This window comes from Narcine bancroftii, chromosome 4 (assembly GCF_036971445.1).
Source record: "Narcine bancroftii isolate sNarBan1 chromosome 4, sNarBan1.hap1, whole genome shotgun sequence".
Lineage (NCBI taxonomy): Eukaryota > Metazoa > Chordata > Chondrichthyes > Torpediniformes > Narcinidae > Narcine > Narcine bancroftii.
In genome coordinates, this window is record NC_091472.1 from 263,562,430 (window position 1) to 263,585,713 (window position 23,284).

General features: G+C 43.4%; 1 protein-coding gene across 7 annotated transcripts in view; it reads left to right on the forward strand.

Annotated features, from left to right (window-relative positions):
* The window catches only part of epb41l5 (erythrocyte membrane protein band 4.1 like 5), a 208,660-nt gene that overhangs the window by 167,858 nt on the left and 17,518 nt on the right, over positions 1 to 23,284 (forward strand). For all 7 annotated transcript variants that reach the window (XR_011356619.1, XR_011356621.1, XR_011356620.1 and 4 more), the window contains one exon: positions 2,286 to 2,388. Coding sequence is in view for 4 of the 7 variants with exons in the window: in XM_069934871.1 (XP_069790972.1) it covers positions 2,286 to 2,388 (103 nt within the window). In the remaining 3 variants the exon portion in view is untranslated. The remainder of the gene's footprint in view (positions 1 to 2,285; positions 2,389 to 23,284) is intronic.

Below are 23,284 nucleotides of genomic sequence, written 5' to 3' on the forward strand. Positions count from 1 at the left end.
TCAGAGCAAATCCAGACATGAGCAAGATAAGGTGGCCTTGTAACTTAATCCTGGTGATCGAAGAGTCACAAACATGAATGTTGCGTATAAATGTGAGAGGAAAGGCAGTACACAAAAGTGATTGAGAAACTCAGCAGGTTATGCAGCAAACACAGGAAGTAAAAGGTTGTCAACCTTCGCCCACCCCCACCCCCCATCTCTCTCTCTCGATCTTTCTCTCTTTCCATCATCCCTCTTTCTCCTTTCCTCCAGCCTGCCACAACCTTCCCTTCCTTCTATAAGACAGCTTCTGTAAGACAGCTTCAATAAGACAGCTACCTATAAGACAGCTTCTATAAGACAGCTTCTATAAGACAGCTACCTATAAGACAGCTACCTATAAGACAGCTACCTATAAGACAGCTACCTATAAGACAGCTACCTACAAAGACAGCTACCTACAAGACAGCTTCTATAAGACAGCTACCTATCTTCACCCTTTGTCCTCTCCACTATAATTTCTCATCTTTTTTCTCCTATCCTCTCGGCTATATCCATCTATTTATTACCTCTTACCTGTTTGCCTGTTCTTCCATCCTCACCCCCCCTCCTCCACCAACCTTTTTATTCAGATGTCTGCCTGATAAAGAGCTCAGGTCCAAAACGTTGACTGCCTTTTACTTCCTCGAGACGCTGAGTTTCTCCAGCACTTGTGTATAGCACTAGACCCCAGCATAGCAGATTTTCTTCTTTTCCTCAGTGTGAGAGGAAATACTATTCTTGGGTAAATTTTGAACCGTTAGTCAATAAAGCAAATGAGATTAGGCAGCACATTGGTTTAATGCTGGGTCAAGATTTTGACCAGCCTTCCTAATTTGTTGAGGACCTTTACCAGTTCACTTTGGCTCTGATTACCCATGTGTTAATTGCGCTTCATATGCATCTTTGTGGAAACTAGACCCATTTTTAAGACGTGATTATATTTAAAAAAAATATTGAAATAGATTTGAAATGTCATGATTCATGCACTGCTGTTAATTTATCTAACACAATCCTCGGTCTCCCCCCTTTCCATAATTTCCTTATTATTTTCTTTAGCTCATTGAAGAATTTCTCTGTTAAGGGAATTGATAATGATTGAATAGGTATTGTATCCTTGGGAAGATATTAATTTTAATGCAATTTACCAGGGTTTGAATCCAGCACTGCCTGTAAAGAGTTTGTACGTTCTCCTCAGTGTGCGTGGGTTTCCTCAGGGTCCTCTAGGTTCTTTCCATATTCCAAAGACGTACAGGGTTGCTAGGTGAATTGTGTGTATTTGGGCTCGTGGGGCAGATGGACCTGTTTCCCTGCTATATGTCTGAATTAAAATTACAAACTGAAATTAAAAATAAATTAAATAAAATAAATAGTTTAAAAGCTTTTCTTACCTCAGGAAGTTACCTGCCATAATTAATCTTACTCGATATTCAGTTTATTGGCACATACTCAAAATGTGTTGAAAACTTTTCCTTTGTTTGTCTTGTAAAGGCAAATGACGTCTCCAAGTTCTGCTGCCATTATTTAAACATGAAAGAGAAGCAAAAGAGGGAGACATCAAATCACACCTGCAGCACTTCTGTAGCTGGCACACATCTTGTTCAGAGGTGAACCTGGGCTTGGGGCCCCGTACCCAGGACACACCTCCTCAACGCTCATTTCCTAACCCCCACAGCATTAGGGAGCTCTCAGCGCCCGAGCCCTGTTGGGAGGCCTGCTCGGCTTCACACCTGCATGGATCTTGGACCTGATTCTCGGTTCCCAGAAGTCAGCAGCCTGTGACTGGCGTGAGGCATTCTGCCACTGAGCCTGAGCTGTGTTTTGCTGCTTGCACTTCATACAATAATGCAGCGAGGATGACGGAAACTTCCCTGACCACAGCAATCCTCTGGCTCGGCCCTGGCTGATCCGGTCCGCTACCATGGTTTCTTTCTCTCAAGGACTAGATCATTGGCAAGTCAACTGGGAGGTCAGTCAAGTAGAATTGCTTCATCCATTGAGGGAGGGAGATTTTTCTTCTTGGTTCTGAACTGTTCCCTGTATTGTATTAGATTGTTGGATCTTTATGGACAGAATAAATTTTATTTGTGGCAAGGATTGCCAAGGATGATGGGGAAAGATGTTGAACGTTGAAGCTCAACTTCAACCTGGCTGGTTCTCCTGAATATCGGCTTTTTAACAAAGAAAGATGATTGTTCAGGTGTTGTTCTTGGGAAGCAACTATAAAAGGTAACATTCATGGAGTTTATTTTTCCCCCATTTTATAGCGATTATCTAAACGATGAGGAGGCCAGTCCAAACTGTGATGTTCCAACCATTCCGTCTGCTTCAGCTGCCTCTGAGTCAGCCTGTGAGCTTCCAGCTCTAAAGGTAAGACCAGCCTGCATTTCTATGGTATTTAGTAAGCTACTAGAGGAATTCAATGGGCCAGGCAGCATCTGCAAAGGCAAAGGCTTTGTCAAGATTCTTGGTTGAGCCCTTGCATCATAAGATCCTGTAACTATGGCACTTCTCATGTTTGAAAGTATAGTCAAATACTTCCAGTGGAACCAAGGAGGGTCCCGCAAGAATTAGGATGTGACAAGGTACAAAGTACTGGTGAGACCACATCTGGAGTACAGAGTACAGTTCTGGTCTCCTTACTTGAAGGATGTACTGGCTTTGGAGGTGATACAGAGGAGATTCATCAGGTTGATTCCAGAGTTTAATATATATGGGGAAATTGAGTCGTCAGGGACTGTATCACTGGAATTTAGAAGAATGGGAGGGGATCTTATAGAAACATATAAAATTATGAAAGGCATAGATAAGATGGAGGTAGGTAAGTTGCTTACATTTGAAGGGAAGACCAGAACTAAGGGACATAACTTCAAGATTCAGGGAATGAGATTTAGGATGAAGATGAGGAGGAACTGCTTTTCCCAGAGGGAGGTGAATCTGTCGAATTTGCTGCCCATTGAAGCAGCAGAGCCTACCTCAGTAAATATATTTAAGTCAAGATTGGATAGATTTTTACATAGTAAGAGATATGGGAAAAGGTGGGTAGGGGGAGTTAACCCTATCATCAGATCAGCCATGATCTCATTGAATGGCGGAACAAGCTTTTTTTAAATATTTTTTTTATTTTTCACACTGTGAACCATATCAACCAAAATACATACAAACATTTCCCTCTTAAATATACACAGTGGCATTTTCTCCCCTTTTTTTCCCTCCTACCTTCCCTTCCCCCCCCCCCCCACCCCCCTCCAAAACCAATAAACATTCAACATATACAATAAAACCATTAAACAATTGTGATAGTATAGATCTATCACCAATGTATATAGTGTATATAGTTACAGTATCTAGACTGTGATTACAGCGATTGGCTGAGAGCTAAGCCACGCCTACTGTCTGGGCCTTAAAGGGTTGTGTCCCTAGCCAGGTCGGATCATTCCGGACTGGTCGGCCACCTGTGAAGAGCTCCTGTCTTTTGCTAATAAAAGCCTTGGTTTGGATCAACAAGTCTTTGATTCTTTCGATGAGCTCTACAACAATGTCATCACACAATGAAAATAAACAAGAAAAATGTGTCATCTACTTTTACAAACTGGATCAAGTCATTTTGTCTTCTTATCATTTTAGGGGGTGGAGATCCGAGGCAAGCCCTCCCTGTTATGTTCCATGTATGGTTCCCAAATTTGTTCAAATAATGTGACTTTATTTTTTAAATTATGTTATTTTTTTCCAATGGAATACATTTATTAATTTCCATGTACCATTGCTATATTCTCAGGCTTGTGGAGCAAGCTTGATGGGTCGGATGGCTGACTCCTGCTCCTGTTTCTTATGACAAAAATGTTCTGTTTTGAAAATATGGGTTAGGGGTTGATGTTGGCAGGAACCTTGTCTTTATTGGGAAAAGTGGGGTGTGAAGAGCTCCTGTCTTTTGCTAATAAAAGCCTTGTCCGGAATGATCCGACCTGGCTAGAGACACAACCCTTTAAGGCCCAGACAGTAGGCGTGGCTTAGCTCTCAGCCAATCGCTGTAAGCACAGTCTAGATACTGTAACTATATACACTATATACATTGGTGATAGATCTGTACTATCACAGGGGGTGTTACTTTTGTTCACCTGAACAGATGACTGCCTCATGTATAAGGACTTAGATCAGGGGTGTCAAACTCAAATTCACGGAGGGCCAAAATTAAAAACTTGGACTAAGTCGAGGGCCGAACTAATTATTTATTGAAAATTTTCAACAACATCTGCATGTTTTCTCTTCTTTCAACATATGTAATGTTAAACTTTAGGATATAACTTTAGGAGGATAATGTTACAGGTCAGGAGTAGGTAGCTCAAGTTCACCCTTTGCTTGACCTGAGGGAAACATATTTGGTCCCTGTGGAGATGAAGTCAGCATTCACAGGCTGTGTCCATTTTGGCCTGCATCAGGACTCAGCATTTCCTGCTCACTCCTCAGGCTCTAGGCCTCTATTCACCCTCGACCCACCATCCCTCGACCCACCATCCCTCTACCTGACCAGTCCTTTACCCAGCCTCTACTCACCCCTCACTCCACTCGTTCTGCCTCTACCCACCCCATCCTATACACGCCCCTCTACTGCCTCTCCCCTCAACCTTTTCCTCCCTCTACCCGTCTCTCACCCTCTAATCACCCCTCCCCTACTCGCCCTGCCCCTCCCCTTTTACCTCTTCCCTATCCACCCCTCCTTCTACTCATCCCTCCCTCTAACTGCCCCTCGCACCACCATAAATTCCCCTGCCCATTACTCCTCACCTACACCCTCTGCCCTCCCCTGCTTACCCACCCACTCAGGCCCAGCGCGCTGCCGATCAGCCTTTGCGGAACAGCGGGGGCCGTGCGCAGCCTGCCATGTCCGTCGCGCCGACAGGAAATCACAGGCGCTCGCCAATCCGCCGCACTGCTCGACAGGTGGGAGAAGTGACTGGTTGTGCGGGGAGCCTTCCAACTGGCTTGCCGGCTGATGACATCGACAGACTTCTCGTGTTACAATTTGTTTTCCCCGTTCTCAAAGTTTGCACGGTCAACCTGCAACACTCTTGCTCCCTCCGCGTCCCGTGGATCTGATGCCCGGGTGCTGTTAGTATTCCCAGCAGAAGGTTTGTGGAACTTTACCATTCTGGATTCCTTTTTGAGAATATTCTGGCCATCTTTTAAGGGGGGGTGGTTTTAGGGGGGTGGGGAAGGATGTGCAATGAAGGGGGAGGATGGTGGGGGTGACATTACCAAAAAACAGCATCGGCTCTCACTGCAGGGCGGGCCACCTCTCATACATTTTTGAAATGATCTTGCGGGCCAAAAATAATTATATTGCGGGCCAAATTTGGCCCGCAGGCCAGAGTTTGACATGTATGACTTAGATAATGCAAGGGGTTCAAATTCTCAGCTTGAAGAATGTGAAAAAGAATGTAACAGCCTTAAAATCCTTAATGAAAAGAAAATGCTGGAAATGTTTGTCAGTGTGAGAGATTTAATGTTGCAGGTCATCCTAATAAATATTTAATCATTCCAAGATGCCCCCCCAGACCCTGAAGTACTTTGTTAAATGTAGCCACTCATTAGCTGATGTGGTGAAGCCTTCCATTGATTGGTACTTTCATACATCATAATTCTTGACCACATGCTGCCTTTGTGGCTGAGCTGTTCTATTTAAGTCATGCCTTGCAGATGAGCCACAGTAAGGCAGGAAGCAACAGGTACCGTATATTTTTGCAAATAAAATGATCCATGAAGGACCCAAAAAAAGGGGTTGTCTTATAGGCCAGATACAAAACAGGTGACCTTAAAATTCTGGCCAGAAAAGCGGAATGGTCCCGATCACCTCCCCACTGCCACTGCCAGTCTCTGAAACCTCCCCACCTCCACTGTTCTGACACCTCCCTACCACCGCTGTGGGTCCTAACACCTCCCCACCACCACCACTGCTCCCCGACCACCTCCCCACCAAAACCGACCTGGACATTTTACAATTGTAAATATTTTATATTTAAAAAAAAAAGAATTGTAGAGCATGAGGTCCCTGCTCCAGCCTGGGAGCCCAAGTTCCCTACTCCTGCCCAAGATGCCAAGGTCTCTTCTCCTTCCTGGGAGGCTGAGATGACATCTTCAAAGCAGACCTACCCAGGTGGCCTTACTCCTATCCCCGGCACCTCCCCACTGCCGTCGCAGAACCTGCTCGGGAGCCCGAGGTCCCTGCTCTGATCACAGCCAGTAGCATCAGCAGTTAAAACAACAACAAAGAACAAGTGATGGTTTTCCAAGCATGAAATTAAATTTAATTCTTACTTGGAGTACACAAGAGCTCTGTTGGATTAAAAATGGCGCTAACAGCACGTTAGAGTCCCACTTGAGCACGACAGGTTAAAAAAAAAATCAATTTGTAATGTCATGTTGCCCTGAAAATTTCACAGATAACTGGTAATTTTGGTCAAGAGACTTTCGGATAATTGGTAACATAATGTATGACTGATACGAGCTAAAAGCATGAAATTCAGGCTGAAATTGGGGTCCCATCTTATCTGAAGGTAATTGTCATTGAAGTGAAATGTTTTCATCCCAAACCAGTGAGATCTCTCAAGGAGAAAAGCAGGAGACCGCAAGTGTTGGAAGTCTGAGATGAAAACCAGTCGCTGGAAACACCCAGCAGGATAGGCAGCATTGGTGGACTGCAATATATTCTCGGTCAATTAAAACTTGAATGTTTAGTTGAGAAGAGGAAGGGCTAGAGAGAATAAAATGAGCATCAGCAATGGGGTGGATCCAATTGGTTTAGGTGCGGGATGAGACAGTTGCTGATGGCTTGTTGACTGCAAAGAGTCTGTCTGGAGGATGTGTGAATAGAAGAAGACAAATAATGGCATAGAGTCGCTGTGGCTGCTTAAAATGTGAACTGTCCAGAATGCTGGAAATACCCAGAAAGCAACATCTGAGAAATTTTCAGTTGATAACCTTAATTGGAGCAATGTCAATGAAGGGTTCGAAATCGAAGGACAAAGCGTCCATCTTTCCATGGATATTGCCTGGATTCCTGAGAGTTTCGAGCATTTACTGTTTTTACTTAACCAGTTCTTGACCTCCTTGTTGGTCTGCATATCTGAAATTGTTGAGCTAGGTGCTGTCCTGTGGGCTTGATGTGCCACGTCAGGCATTGAGGTGATGTTCCTCAAGCTTGCATTGGTCTTCTTTGGAACATGCAAGAGGCCAAAGACAGGTCACAGTGGAAGTGGTATGAAGAGTTAAAGTATTGGGTGACTTGAAAGGAGAGGGGAAGGTGTCAGAAGCTGGAGGGAAGGAGACAGAGTGTACAGAGAAAGAAGGAGACGTGGAAGGGGATTAATAGAAACTGGAGAAGTCGATGGCTGGAGAATGCCCAGACAGATTATTGGATGTTGTTCTTCCAATTGGTGTGTAGGTTCAATTTGGCAGTCCATGAGGCCATGGACAGACATGTCATTGTGGGAATGCAACATGGAATTAAAATGTTTTCCACTTGGTGGTTCCAGATAATTCAGTGAACAGAGCAAAGGGGGTCAACGAAGCTAACCTCCCACTCTGCATTTTGTCTCCCAGATGTAGCAGAGGCCACAATGAGAGCACCCATTTTAGTGGATGACCCCTGCAGAATCACAAGTAAGGTGTTGCTTCACTTGGATAGGGATCTGAATGGTGGTAAGGGAGGAAGTTTGGGTGCAAGTGTAGCATTTGCTGTGGTGAAAGGGATAGATACTGAGGGGACATTTAGGGGGCAGAAATGAGTAGATGAGGGAGTCCTGCAGGGAGAGTCCCTACAGAAAATGGAGGGGGGGTGGGGTGGAAGATGTGTCTGGTGGTGGGATCTCGTTGTAGGTGGCACAAATTGCAGAAGATAATGTTGTTGGATGCAGAGGCTGGTGGGATGGTAGGTGAGGACAAGGGGAATCCTGTCCTTGTTGCATCTACGGGTGGAGATGTCCAGGACGGATGTGAAGGAAATAGAGAAGATGTAGGTGTGGGCTGAGGTGATGACAGTAGAGGGAAAGCCATTTTTTTTTTAAGAAAGAGAGCATTTTTAATGATCTGGAATGGATGATCTCATTTTGGGAATAGATGCAACAGAGGTGGAAGAATTGAGCAAAAGAAATAGAATCCATGCAGGGGACAGAATCTGGAGAGATGTAGTCCAAGTAACTGTGGGAGTGATAGGATTGTAGAAAATATCTGTAGAGAGTTTGTCTGCTAAGATGGAGCCATAAAAATCAAGAAAGGGAAGAGTATTGTCAGACATGGACCAAATTAATTTGTCGGGGTGAAAGTTAACACTAAAGTGGATAAAATGAATGAGCTCATCATGGGTTCATGAGGCAGATCCAATGTGGTCGTCAGTGTAGAGGAGGAAGAGTTGAAGAGCTTTGCAGCATGGATTGCTCCACAGAACTAACAAAAGGCAGGCATAGCTGGGACCCATGCAGGTACCTATGGCTACCCCTTTAACTCGGAGAAAATTGGATGTCAGAGGAGAGGTTAGTGAGGGTGAGGACAAGTTATGCCAGGCAGAGGAGGGTAGTTGTGGAGGGGTCTGACTGGGTTTGTTGTTGAGAAAAAAACAAAGGGATTTGAAACTTTCATTATGGGGATGGAAGTGTATAGTGATTGGATGACCATGGTGAAAATAAGGTTATCGAGTTCAGGGAACTGGAAGCTGTTGAAGTCATAGTGGGCATGTGAAGTGTTGAGAATGTTGATAGGAAGGGGCTGGACCAGAGGAGACAAATGGTGTTGAAATCAGATGATACCAGTTTCGTTGGGCATGAGCATGTGGAAACAATGGATCTACCAGAATAATTTGCTTTGTGTACCTTGAGTAGGAGGTAAATAGTTTTGCTGTTGTGAGGTTCATTATGGGGTCTGATAATGTCAGGAAAGAAACTCCTTGAATATGTACATACGGAATTTGAGTTCCTCTCATCATTGGTATTCACTGAAATATGTGAGCCTTGTGTTAAGCGTGCATAAATGAATGGCGCTGTCAGACCTGCCCTCAATGTAAAACATTACCCTCCAGTAGGAGATTCTGAGAAGAAGTGGATTGTTTCCCAAACCTCAAGAACGATCTCACAGCAGAGACTGACAACATTGGGTCAAACGGCCTTTCTCAATGTGCTTGAGTTTAGATCAGTTTAGATTTTTTTTAAAAAGGCAAGTACAGTGGTGCAACTCGTAAATCTACTACCTCACATCAGCTAAAATCTAGGTTAATTCTGGTCCTCCATTGTTGAATTATGACCAAGTGAGTCCTTGAACATCCTAAACTCTTGTGGATTAGTAGGTTAATTGATGATTATGATGAGAATTTATTGTCATATACATAATTACAATGGACAGATGCACTGAAATTTATTCTTGCTGCCACCACACCACATAAGTTACTCCAACAACAAAAGTACAAATTGGTCACTGTAAATCACATCTAAGAATTGGGATTACTTTGTGAGTCAGCGTAGACTCAATGAACTCAAATTTCAACCCAATGAACTGAGTTTCTCCAGCACATTTGTGTGTTGCATCACGCCATGTTGTGAGAAAATATAGAAGGACTTTAAATCAGCAAGAAAATTAGCTTAAGCCTTCAGTGGCTATCTGAGGAAGAGTGCATGAAGATTGAAATCACAACCCAGCACAAGTGCATGACCCAATGGGCAGCAGGATCCATGCCATTCCATATACTTCAAGGTACCAGAGAGTAGGCTTGCATTATAAGGATAAGCTGACTCTATCTCTCTGCAGCATTGGAGGCTTATAGAGGTCTACAAACTCACGACGTGCATCCATAAGGTAACTAGGCTATTTTAGAACTTGAAAATTGAGGTTTTAAGTGAGGGGGAAAGATTTAAAAAGGACCAGAGGGTCATCATCTGGAACTGCCAGAGGAAGTAGTCGAGGCGGATAGAAATGTAACATTTAGAAGACATGGAGAGGATAGATTGTTGTAGGTTACAACAGAATATAGACAGGGTGCAGAGTTGGGAGGAAACGTGGCAGATGGAGTTTAATCCGGACAAGTGTGAGATCAAACCTAAAGGCTGAGTACAGGGTTAATGGTCGAATACTTAACAGTGTGAATGGACAGAGGGGCCTTAGGGTCCAACTCCATACATCTCCCATGGTTGCTGTGCAAGTTTATAGGATAATTAAGTATGCCTATGGAATGCTGGGCTTCATTAGTCAGGGGATTGAGTTCAGGAGCTGAGAGGTCATGTTGCAGCTGCACAAATCTCTGGTGAGACCACACTTTGAATATTGTGTTCAGTTCTGGTCACCTCATTACAGGAAGGATGTGGAAGATATGGAGATGATGCAGAGGGAATTTACCAGGATGTTGCTTTGATTAAAAAATAAGTCCTATGAGGCAAAGCTAGCTGTCTTTTCTTTTTGGGGCATAGAAGGATGAGAGGTGACTTAATAGAGGTCTACAAGATTCTGAGAGGCATAAGGAAGACAGCCAGCATCTTTTTTCAAAGGGAGGAATAGCAAACACCAGGGGACATCTGTATAAAGTGAAGGGAGGAAAGTTTAGGGGAGCCATCAGGGTTGTTTTTTTACACAGAGTTGTGGGTGCCTGGAATGCCTTGCCAGGGTAGTGATGGAGGCTAGAATATTAGGGGCATTTAAGAAACTCCTAGACAGTCACATGGATGAAAGAAAAATAGAGGGTTATGATGTAGGAAGAATTTAGAGTTTTTTTGTAGGATTATGTAGGTCAGCATAACATCTATAGCCAAAGGGCATGAACTGTTGTGTCATGTTCTACACTTTTATGTTCATTTGCCTGCTGATAGGGCTAACTTAGTCAGAATGGACAAGTCAGGCGGAAGGACTTGTTTCCGTGCTGTGGAACACTGAATAACATAAAAGCTGCTTGAGCGAAGTCTTCTAAAATCTCTGAATGTTAAGTGGACAAATGTCAGGGACGTCTCTCAAGCTAAGATCTCCAGCACTTCTGGCCCTAGTTATACTCATTCGACAGACTTGACACCAGATTCCTCAACGTGCATTCCATTGCAAGTTCTGTCCTGGGTGGTGGTGATGACCTGGTGGACAGAGAAAAATGTTGGATTATTGTCAAACTGCTTAAGAGGGTCCAACATTTCTGCCAAATGGTGAGAATCCCCAAATGTGCCTTATCATGAAGTCAGTTGACCTCTTTTATTCATACCATTAGTATAGTGGTTAGCGCAATGCTACTACGGTGCCTGCGACCCGGGTTCAAATCCAGTGCTGTCTGTAAGGAGTTTGTACGTTCTCTCTGTGATCCGCGTGTGTTTACTCTGGATTTCTGGTATCAGTTTATCACATGAATTGAATTATTTGTTTAATCTCTTGTGAACCAAAAATACAGTATAAAGCTTTATTTGCACATTGTTCAGGCAAATCACCCTATACCTATGAAACATTTAGACATGCACATGTATATAGATATGAAAGGCTTGAAGCCAATAATAAAACAAAAGTGCAGGATTCTAATGTTCCTCAGACAAAATGCCAGGATTTAGAAAAAAAATACAGTTAAAGAGTACATGGGCATCATTGTTTGCCAATGGGAGGCCCGTACAAGGGTCTGATAACAGCAAGAAAGAAACTGACTTTGAATCTGGAGGTTTGTATTTTCTAGCTCATGAAGCTTCTGCTTAATAGGAGGGGGAGAAGAGAGTGTGACTGGGGCGGGCTGAGTCCTTTCATGTACTACCAGCTTACCTGATGCAGAGGATGGTGTTGATGGAGGGGAGGTCAGTTGCATGATCTTGGGCAGAGCAGTTCTCATACCACACAGTGATGCATCCGGACAGGATAGTTTCTGTGGTGCATGTATAAACTACTTACAGAGAGTGCCGGATTTGACCCTGGATCACTGGAGCTGTAATAGTGTTGAACTAAATGTTACTCTAACCATGTCACCCTTGTATGACGAGTAATAAACTCACTGCAGTGAGAATTTTTAATTCACTCTGAGTGTGGATGTCACTGGGAGGTCCAGCACATACAATATATTACCCTTTTCTAATTTCACCTGAAAGTGAATGATGAGCTGCTATATTGAACAATTGTAGTCTGCATCAAGACTTTGCCACTTAGATGTTGAAAAATAAGTTCAGTATTTGCAACCAGTAAAAAGGCATGACAATGCATTTCCAAAAAGGGGTTCTGTAGGGTTCTGCTGGGATTCTTCAGATCCCTGACATTGTCTGGTGAGATGGTTGGCTATATTTACTGGATGTTTTTGTTTCCACCTTCCCTTCCAAAGTCAACTGATCCTGCCAGTTTACTTGCCATTTTTTTCATCAAAAATAAATTGGCAGTAAAATATTTAAAATAACTTTGGAAAACTCCCATAATATTTCTCAAATGTCCACTGGAATCCTTTCAATTTCAGGTCCATAACAGGGAGCTGGCAATATAATCTGGGGAATCCCAGTATAGGTTTTCATGGGAGTCCCAGTATAAGTTGGCAGTTTTGATCTGGAACCTGTAGAAGTCAAGAGATAAATTCAGCCATGAAGTTTTCACGGAACAAGATCCGGCAGTAGAACCCTCCTTGATGGAAAAACATCAGATATCGATTTGCAACATCAGATACAGTGCATTGTTAATCATTGAACGTTAGCTCGAGGCTCCCTCTGCTGGTTGGTTTAAATTGCAACAGTATTTCACACCAACATTTGCCTTTTGCAAGTGATTGATATGAAATCATAAAGTAGGTCCTTCAAACACCCATTTGCACAAATCCTACATTTTCCCCTTTCATTCATTTCCCCCCCTCCCCCCCCATATTCACTAGGGAAAATTGACAATGGTCAATTGACCTACTTAGCTGAAAATCTGAGGATTAGGAAGAAACCAGACCAAGTGGAGGAAACCCATGCCATCACCAGGAGAACTTACAAACAGCACACAGTTCGTGTCAGAGTTCTGGATTGAACCAGTGCCTCATGGGCAGTCATGCAGCAGGTTTTATTATCAATGCTGCTGTATCACCCCAAATGATATTTTGCCAATTTGATGTCAGTATAGTGAATTGTATAAAAATATTAAGGATCCTGTGTACCATGTGGTATCACAGCATGATTCACAACAGTTAGTTGGATTTCAATAAATACACAAAATTGCTGAAGAAACTCAGCAGGTCCCACAACATCCTTAGGAGGCAAAGCTAGAAAACCAATGTTTCACGCTTGAGCTCTTCATCAAGGTATGAGCAAAAAGCAGGCAGTTGGTTTTGTTGTTCAATAACAAAGAATGTTTGTTTAGGAACTCCAGGAAGATTTATTAAAACATAAGAATCTTTGGATGCTACAATTGGTTAGCGTAGCAGCTAGCTCAACACTATTATTTTGCCAGTGACCCTGGTTCAAATCCAGCACCGTAAGGAGCCTGTACGTTCTCCTATGTCTGCGTGCCTTTACTCTGGGTTCTCCAGTTTCCTCGCACCCTTCAAAATGTACAGGGATTGAAGGTTAATTGGGGTGTTTGAACAGAACAGGCTTGAGGCCTGGAAGGACCTATTACCGTGGTGAATGTCTGAATTATTTTCAAAGGTTGGAGGCCCAGGAGGCAAAGCATGAAGAAGGTTGAAATAAATTGGTGAGAATTTTAAATGGGCATAATGTCAGATAAGATTTCAATACAGGTCAGTGAGTGCAGGAGTGACATCTGAATGCAAGTTGTTTGAATGGAATTAGTTGTTTGAATGCATTGAGGCTACATGAGGGGATAAAGGAAAGATTGAAGGTTTCAGCAGGTCTGCTAAAATAGAAATTGTTACATAATCTTGTGGTTTCCTCGCACAAAATGAAATGCATCCAGTAACAATTATTCAGCAGTCTATCTCCTGGAAATGCTGGTCACGTTGGGTACGTGTAAATAAAAACCTTGAAATGGATTGCATTTTTCATGAACTCTGGAATCATGAAGTCTTTTACACCCACTACGGTACCGTATATACTCATGTAATTGTTGATACCGTGTAATTGTCGATCTCCTTTTTTTTTAACCCCAAAATTTCACGTTTTCGTATGATCAATGTAAAAGTTGACCTCCCCCACCCTTTTTGGCCCCAACCGTCTGCCCATCTGAACTCCCTATGTCCTGAACCCCCGTCCATCCAAGTTCCTGACTCCCCGACTGCAGAACCTCACCCGAGCTGCCCGCCCACTGGAGCTCCTGATACCCCAGCTGCCCACCCACTGGAGCTCCCAATGCCCTGACTGTGAACCCTCACCCCAGCTGACTACCCATCCAAGCTCCCAGTGCCTTGAATGATGCAGGTACTTATCGTGGTCAAAGGTTTGACCTTTGTGTAAAAGTCAACCCCCTCCAAAATTGACCCTAAAAATTGGTCCCAAAAAATTTGACGTTTACATGAGTATATGCAGTAGTTTTGAGGCATGTGGACTGTTGTTCTTTGGTTGTGAAACACCTTTCAGCTGTCTATTCTTTGATGTACCACAGACAGTGATGTTTGTCTGAGAGGGCATCACATGCGCAAGTCGTTTATAAAATGGAAAGAGTAACCGTTTTGCTTTAATCTAGATTCTGTTTATCCACGTGAGTGTACCATTGCCTGATCCAAACTGCTTCTGCCACTGATCACTTTAATGATTACAACAAATAAGCATTTCCCTGTCATATCCAGCCAAATCCCAGGTTTTGCTAAGTGCTTTCAACCCTGCCACTAATCAGCTGATGTTAGAAATGATGAGAATAAAATGAACTGCATGATCATTCATGAGAGCTCTTAAACTAGTGGTTTTCAAATTGACCCCCTAAACTCACATTCCACCTTAAGCAATCCCTAGCTATAAATATTCTGTGATTAGTAAGGGATTACTTAAGGTGGTATGTGAGTGGGAAGGGAAGGTTGAGAACCACTGCACTAGACCCAATTGCTACTGAAATATTTTGCTTGGAAAAAAAATTGTCTTTGGCTCATTTCCTTTGGAGTTATGAAACCGTGCACATAACAAGTCAATTAGGTATGATTAAAACAGTGGTTTTAAGGTGGAATGTGAGTTTGGGTGGGAGGGGGGGAACAGTTTGAAAACCACTGCAACAGTTTGACCGATAAATGACCCTCAACAGGTTAACCCTTAACTGCCTCCTGCAAAGTTTTAAATACTTGGATGACACAAATGGAAATTAATGTGTAATGCACAAACAGACTCAACCAGTCCCCCTCCACCTTCACTCTCCTCCACCTGGCAGAACTTTCTCCACCCTTAATAACTTCTTCTTTGGCTCATCCTACTTTCTCCAACTGTTCCTCCAATTTGTGGGTGGTCTCAGTCTGGCAGTGCATGAGTCCATGGACAGACATGTCAGCACGGGTATGGGGCGGGAACTGAAATGGGTTGTCACTGGCAATTCCCCATAATTGCAGCAGAGAGAGACAAGATGCTTATCAAATATGCTATTGTGTGTCATGATCCAGGTGCTAAGGACTCCTTGTTAAAGGTAAATCTCCCAGTCTGTATGCAGTCTCTCTGATGTGGTTAGCAGCAAACACTGAAGATTTTGTACATTCAAATTATGAATCGCATAGAAAAGATAGAGGTAGGTAATCTTTTCCCATTGGTGGGGAAACACAAGAACTAGGGGACATAGCCTCAAGATTCAGTATAATAGATTTAGGATGGAGATGAGGAGGCTTTGCCCAGAGAGTGGTGAATCTATGGAATTCTCTGCCCATGGAAGAAGTGGAGGCAACCTCAATAAATATATTTAAGACGAGGCTGGATAGATATTTTGCATATTAGGTGAATTAAGAGATATGGGAAAAAGGCAGGCAGGTGGAGCAGAACCTATCATCAGATCAGCCATGATCTCATTGAATGGCGGATCAGGCTTGATGGGCCAGATGGCCGACTCCTGCACCTATTTCTTGTGTTCTTGAAGGTCTGTCAAGTGGGTCTTCCCTTGCCTAAAGAATTTCTTCACTCTCCATCTGAGTGGTTAATGATTTATTCCAAACAGAATCATAGTGTTCCCCTGACCTGTCCTGAAGAGTAAACCTGGTATAGATGAGTTGTAGTAAGCCAATGTAGAGATGTCATCACATTTGTACATGGGATATATGTAGTTGGCAAATAGAGTAAGCATCTTTGTTTGAAGCTTTGAGGAAAAGATTTTCAGAACTCCAGCAGTATCTATGGTCATCCTAAAAATAGATACAGTGACCATCAAAACTACCTCGAATCAGAGAAAAAGTGGAGAAAGCTGGAGCAGATCAGGCAACTTTTGTGGGTAGATGCCGTTTTTGTGCATCTCTTTTTTTTTGTGTGCATGTCCTTGAATAGAATCAGGTAGGATTGTCCAACCTGTCTCAAGTTTGTAATGTGGATCAGTCAGAGAGAATGAGGTGACTGAAAGTTTAATTAACATTTCTTCCCTTTTCCTGTAACTCATTTAAGGACTCTTATTTTTCCTCTTTATTGAGTTTTTTTCTTCTCTGTATTGCGCAATTTGTTTACGTCTTCATTTGTTTACTTGTGTACATTGTGTAGTTTTTTTTGTACTACAAAGAAGTAGAAATTCTGCCTCACCCACAGGAGAAAAAAGATCTCAAGGTGGGATGTGATGTCATGTATGTGCACTGACAATAAAACTGAAATGGTCAGTTAACGTTTTGGGTCAGGATCATAATAAAGGATCCAGACATGAAATGTTGACTGACCATTTCTACCCATGGGCATTGCCTAATCTGCAGGGTCCTTCCAGCAGCTCATTGTTTGCTCAATGTTCTTGCACTTGCAGTTTTTTGTGCATCACCTTGAATACAATTAGGTAAGATTGTCCAACCTGTCTCAAGTTTGCACTATGGATCAACCAGAGAGAATGGTGTGATTGTGTGTTTACTTAATCCTGTAATCCAATCATCCTTCCAACTGTTCAGATTAGTAAAAGGTTTTGCCCTTTGGTCTCCAGGCATCTGCTATTCATTATGTGTCAATTCGACCAGACAAAGGCATTCTGCCAAATACTGATTCTGATTTTTGCCTCATTCCCCCACAGGACCTTGAGAACCATTCCCTCTTGTTGAATTCCTTTAATTAAGGAAAAAAAATTGCCAATATCTATATCCCTTTTTCAGTTGCTCCAGGCCAAAAGCTGCATTATTACTCTATGCTCTGCTTTTGAAGTGGTCAAAACCTATTTAGTGGTGTCCAGCTTCATTGTGGAACTAGGTGGTCTCAAGTCAAGATAAATCCAAATTAATCTCCATTTATGTTTAAACAAGAAAGTCTGCAGTTGCTGGGGTCAAGTGCAATACGCACACTATAGAGAGATTGACTCCTGAGAGGGAGGCAGAGAAATTGAGAAAGGGGAGAGTGTTGCCAGAGATAGACCAAGTGGTTGAGGTGAAAGTTAGTGGCAAAGTGGATAAAGTGGACGAGCTCATTGTGAGTACAGGACACAGCACCAAAGTAGTTGTCGATGTAGTGGAGGAAAAATTGATGAGCCTTTCCTGGGTAGGCTTGTAGTTCCACATAGCCAACAAAAAGGCAGGCATAATTGGAAGTGGAGCATGAAAGTCTGCAGATGCTGTGAATATGGTTTAAAAAAAAAACACAGAAATGATGGAGGAACTCAGTAGATCCATCAGCATGCATAGGAGATAAAAATATAACCGACATTTCGGGCTGAGCCCTTCTTCAAGGTATAAGTTAAAAGTAGACAGGCAGAGGAGAAGGAAAGATAGAGGAGGGGGTTAGATAAGAAGACAGGTGAGAATTGATTGGGGGAGGGGTTGGCTCTGTGAATGCAGAGCTGGAGGAAAGGAGACCGAGGGAAAAGGAAATGTTCCATTATTATCACAATACTGCATTTAGAATGTATCATCCATGAAATTCTTTAACTTTGTCTACCGGAAGGAAGACAGAGGCGCCACTTTGCCCAGCACCCCTCACAGAAATGAGACCCCATCAAGGAATGAACTCTCGTCCCCTGGTTTACAAGACCAGTGCTCCAACCACTGAGCTATTGGAGCTAAAAGGAGAGAGACTTAGCTAAGGGAAAGGAGAAATAGAGATAGAATGGAGGAGGTGGGGGGAGCTAATGGATATCACAGAAGTTGATGAGAGACTGGATACAGACTGGGAGATTTAGCTTTAACAAGGAGACCTTAGCACCTGGATCATGACACACAATAGCATATTTGATAAGCACCTTGTCTCTCTCTGATGCAAATATGGGGAATTGGCAGTGACAACCCATTTCAGTTCCTGCCCCATACCTGTGCTGACATGTCTGTCCGTGGTCTCATGCAATGCCAGACTGAGACCACCCACAAATTGGAGGAACAATTGGAGAAAGTAGGATGAGCCAAAGAAGAAGTTATTAAGGGTGGAGAAAGTTCTGCCAGGTGGAGGAGAGTGATGGTGGAGGGGGACTGGTTGAGTCTGTTTGTGCATTACACATTAATTTTTCATTTGTGACATCCAAGTATTTAAAACTTTGCATGAGGCAGTTAAGGGTTAACCTGTTGGGGGTCATTTATCGGTCAAACTGTTGCAGTGGTTTTCAAACTGTCCTCCCCTCCCACTCAAACTCACATTCCACCTTAAAACCAATGTTTTAATCGTACCTCATTGACTCGTTATGTGCAAGGAAATGGGCCAATGACAATTTTTTTCCAAGCAAAATATTTCAGTAGCAATTGGGTCTAGAGCAGTGGTTCTCAACCTTCCCTTCCCACTCACATACCACCTTAAGCAATCCCTTACTAATCACATAACATTTATGCTTAGGGATTGCTTAAGATGGAATGTGAGTTTAGGGGGACAATTTGAAAACCACTAGTTTAAGAGCTCTCATGAATGATCATGCAGTTCATTTTATTCTCATCATTTCTAACATCAGCTGTTTTAATCAATTTTATTTGTCATGGTTGCCATGGTAGGTTTTGAATTCATGTCCTTGAATCAATGTTCAATAACTTTGGGCACCTGTCCAGTAATTTAACTAGTATGGTGTTAATGATGCGACTTTGCTGTTATATCCAAAGAACAAGGTACAGACATCAAATCTTAATGCTATTGTGTGGCATGATCCAGGTGCTAAGGTCTCCTTGTTAAAGCTATATTCCAAACTAATCTTCCCAAAAAAATGTAATAGAATGAATTTGAGTTGTAAGGGATTGGTGAATATCATATCCCTCCGCTATGCCTTCTATGCACTGACACTGTGGGAAACTTTGGAGTCAAACATCCAGCATGACTTTCTGAAAAGTACCTGCTGAAAATGGGATAAGGCAGTTCTCCAACTCATCACAATCGCAGGCGCTGAACTCAGTCTGCTGTTAAAAATTTCTTGGTCATGTTATGTTCTTTTCCCAATGCTATTGAGTCCTCACAAAGTAATTTTGCCTTTCTGGAGTTACTTATTTACTATTGAGATATGAAAATGATGTTAAGTATAGACACTTTGGTTCATGATTATACTGTCTATAATTCTGATCGTTTGAAGGATAGTCAATTACTTTGTTCTCGTGTAAACACAAACTCTGAAATACATTGATGCCTCAATCAAGTCGAGACAAGTTTAACATCATTTGATTGCACAAGTACAATCCGACAAAATAGTCCTCTGTGAAAAACACGCACTCAACCAGATATAGCGCACATACAAACAATACATACGCAGGACAAGTATTAATTATATATAAATAAATATTGTTTTGTGACTATTGGAGTCTCGGATGGTTAGTGTGAGCAGTTCCTATGGTTGTTCAGCATTCTCACTGCCCGTGGGTAGAAGCTGTTCCTCAACCTGTTCATGCTGTCTCTTTAATAAGTCCTGTATCTCTTTCCAAACGGGAACAGATGAAAGATGCTATGTGCAGGTTGGAAGGGGTCCTTAATGATTTTGCGCACCCTCTTCAGACCACGATCCAGTAGATTATGTTGATATGGGGAACGGAGGCCCTAGTGATCCTTTGTGCCACCCTTGACTTGTCGAACTCCTCAAAAAATAATTATTCCATATATAAGAATGTAAATATGAGTCGAATTTGGCCATCTGGCCCATTGAGCCAACTCCACCATTCATTAAGATTGTGGTAGATCTAGCTGTGGAATTAGCTTCCCAGGAACTTCTATCTATCTGTGTCTGCAGCACATTCACTGAGGCAGCTTTTATTGCTTCCATGAGCAGAGAATTCCACAGATTCACTATTCTCTGAGAGAAGCAGTTCCTGTTTTAAATCTCCTGAATCTTGCTGTTATATGCCCTGGTTCTAGTTCCACCTGCCAGAGGAAATAACCCTCTATGTTTCCATCTTTATCTGCTCTTTTCATAATGTCATGATACCCCCTCTACCTTCCAAACTCCGCTGAGTATTGTCTCAGGCCGCTCATAATCTCCTTCACTCCAGGATCAACCTGATGAAACACTGAGATGATTCAGTGAAATTATGAGATGTGGCATAAACATTCATTGTTTTAACATTGCCATTTTAAAGTAACTCAATTTCAGTCTTTCTCTACCGTGCAAAGACAAATTTAGATGTGACTGTTAACAAATTATTTTTCAGGTACTCCTAGTGAACTGTTACAGACCTCTCATGAAGGTGTAAAATTTTTAGATCCAGCTCAGGTGAAGGAACATTGCTGTATTTCCTGACTAGAATGGTGTGTGACTTAGAGGGAGACCATGAGGTAATGATATTCCATTCTACACTGGTACTGGATGTCAGGGTATTGCGAGATTCTGTCAGAATAGCCTAGGCATGTGGTTGCTGTGCCTTGTAGATGGTATACCCTGCAGTCTTCCCTCTGCTAGTGGTAAAGGGAAAGAATGTTTCGGATAGAATGTCAGTCAACTGGACTACGCTTTGTCCCATGTGGAACTTCTTGAGTAGTTCATCCTATACTCATTCAGTCATCATGCACCCTATTTAAAAGTCAATTACATTTTAAATTTAGACATACAACCTGGTAACAGGCCTTCCTGGCCCATGAGCCTGTGCCACCCAAATATTCTAATTAGCCTGCAACTCCTGAATATTTTTGAAAGGTGGAAGGAAACCAGAGCACCCGAAGGATACCCATGCAGATACGGGGAGAATGTACAAATTCCTTACAGACAGTGCCGGAATCAAACCCGGTTTGCTGGCATTGAAATAGCATTGCGCTAACCGTGCTGCACGCTTCTTTGTGGATGGCAAAAAAGATTTAGCGTGGCAAGAAGTTGCTCTCTGTCATGAAGATACTCATCCTTTGGCCTGTTCTTGCAGCTACAGAGATTGTGCAGCTTGTCCAGTTGTATTTCTGGTCATTGATGGTTGAGGATTTGGTTATCCCAATGACACTGAATATCAAGAGTGAGATGTTGCACTTTGGGAGGACTAACTAAGGTGGGACATGCATGGTAAACAACAGGGCACTGAGGAGTGTATTAGAACAGAGGGATCTGGGAAAACAGATACCTGATTCCCTGAAAATGGCATTATAGGTAGATAGGGTGGTAAAGAGAGCTTTTGGTGCATTGGCCTTCATAAATCAAAAGTATTCAATACAAGAGTTGGGATGTTGTGGGAAATTGTATGAGGGAGGTCAAATTTGGAGTAACGTGTGCAGATTTGGTTGACAGGAAAGGTATCAATAAAATGGAAAGAGTGAAGAGAAGATTTACAAGGACATTGCTGGAACTGAGTTTCAGGATAAGATTGGTTAGGATTTTACTCCCGGGAGCTTCAGAGAATGAGGGGAGATTTGATAAAGGTATACAAAATTATGAAGTGTATTGAGAGAATAAATTCAAACTGCCTTTTTTCCACTGAGAAATTACAATGGCTCCACTCGCTTTTTAAATGCACTCACCAGAGCTGGTTCCTGACACTTGCAGCTCTCCTGAGTCCCTTGTTCCTCCTCTTCCAGCGACGAAACTGAAATTATATTCATCCATACTGGACACAGCCCCTCCGAACATAGGGGAGAATGATAAATGGACCATAGAATGAAAATGATTTTAGAGTGAGATGGGTTGAGGGGTCTGTTTTTGTGCTGTAGTTCCATGGTTCTAATAAGTAGATGGACTCTCTTGATGAAAATGTGGCCTGCATGAAAGGCTGCATGTGTCATGAATGTGTGACATTTCAGTCCACTCTTGAATGTATCATCTGCCTTAAATAGGTGACCTCTTACTCTGAGACTTTGCCTCTAAGCAGATTTGCAACTGGGGTTTAAAGTGTAATAGTGGGTATTCAATGATTCAGACTTGGGAACATATTGTACACATGAGACAGGGTGATAGTGGTATGGCTGCATGCAAAAAGTGCAATAATGAACACGAAGTGAGAAAGTAAATTGCAAGGAAGAGCAGGTAGGCAATGAGTGGATGTAGATTGGCTGATAGTTTGAAGTGTAAGCATGGGAGAGTTGAAAATGTTGTCATTAGGCTTTTTCAGGTGCATTCTCGGCTAAGAATGCGCCTGAAGAAGCAGAAGCGGCCCTTTAAATTGCAGTTCAGGTGGCAGCGTTGAAAGTGCAGTGCTGGCCACCTGAAAGGACAGCTGCGCCGGGATGTGCATCTGAGCGCATTCCGGCTCCTGATCTTTGGGCTGTCAATTCAGGATGGTTGGCTGTCAGCTGGGACAGCCAACGCGGGCACGTCCCGCATGGGACGTCCCCACACTGATCATGCTGCCCCACTCTCTCCTCACTCACAAATTAAATCCCCACACTGTGGAGCGGCCGGCACAGGCTGTCAGCACGGGCCGTCCCCACACTGATCCTGCTGCCCCACTCTCTCCTCACTCACAAATTAAATCCCCACACTGTGGAGCGGCCGGCACAGGCTGTCAGCACGGGCCGTCCCCACACTGATCCTGCTGCCCCACTCTCTCCCCACTCATGGGGCTGGAGCGGCCGGCGGGGGAGGAGGCTGGAGCACTGGTGGGTGAGTACAGGGGCTGGAGCAGCTGGTGGGGGAGGAGGCTAGAGCACCAGCGGGTGAGAAGGAGGCTGGAGTGGCTGGTGGGGGAGGGGGCTGGAGCGGCCGGCGGGGGAGGAGGCTGGAGCACCAGCGGGTATGTGGGCTGGGGCGACCGGCAGGAGAGGAGGAGGCTGGAGCAGCCGGTGGGTGAGTACGGGGGCTGGAGCGGCCGGTGGGGGAGGAGGCTGGAGCACCAGCGGGTGAGTACGGGGACTGGAGCGGCCGGTGGGGGAGGAGGCTGGAGCAGCCAGCAGGGGAGGAGGCTGGAGCACCG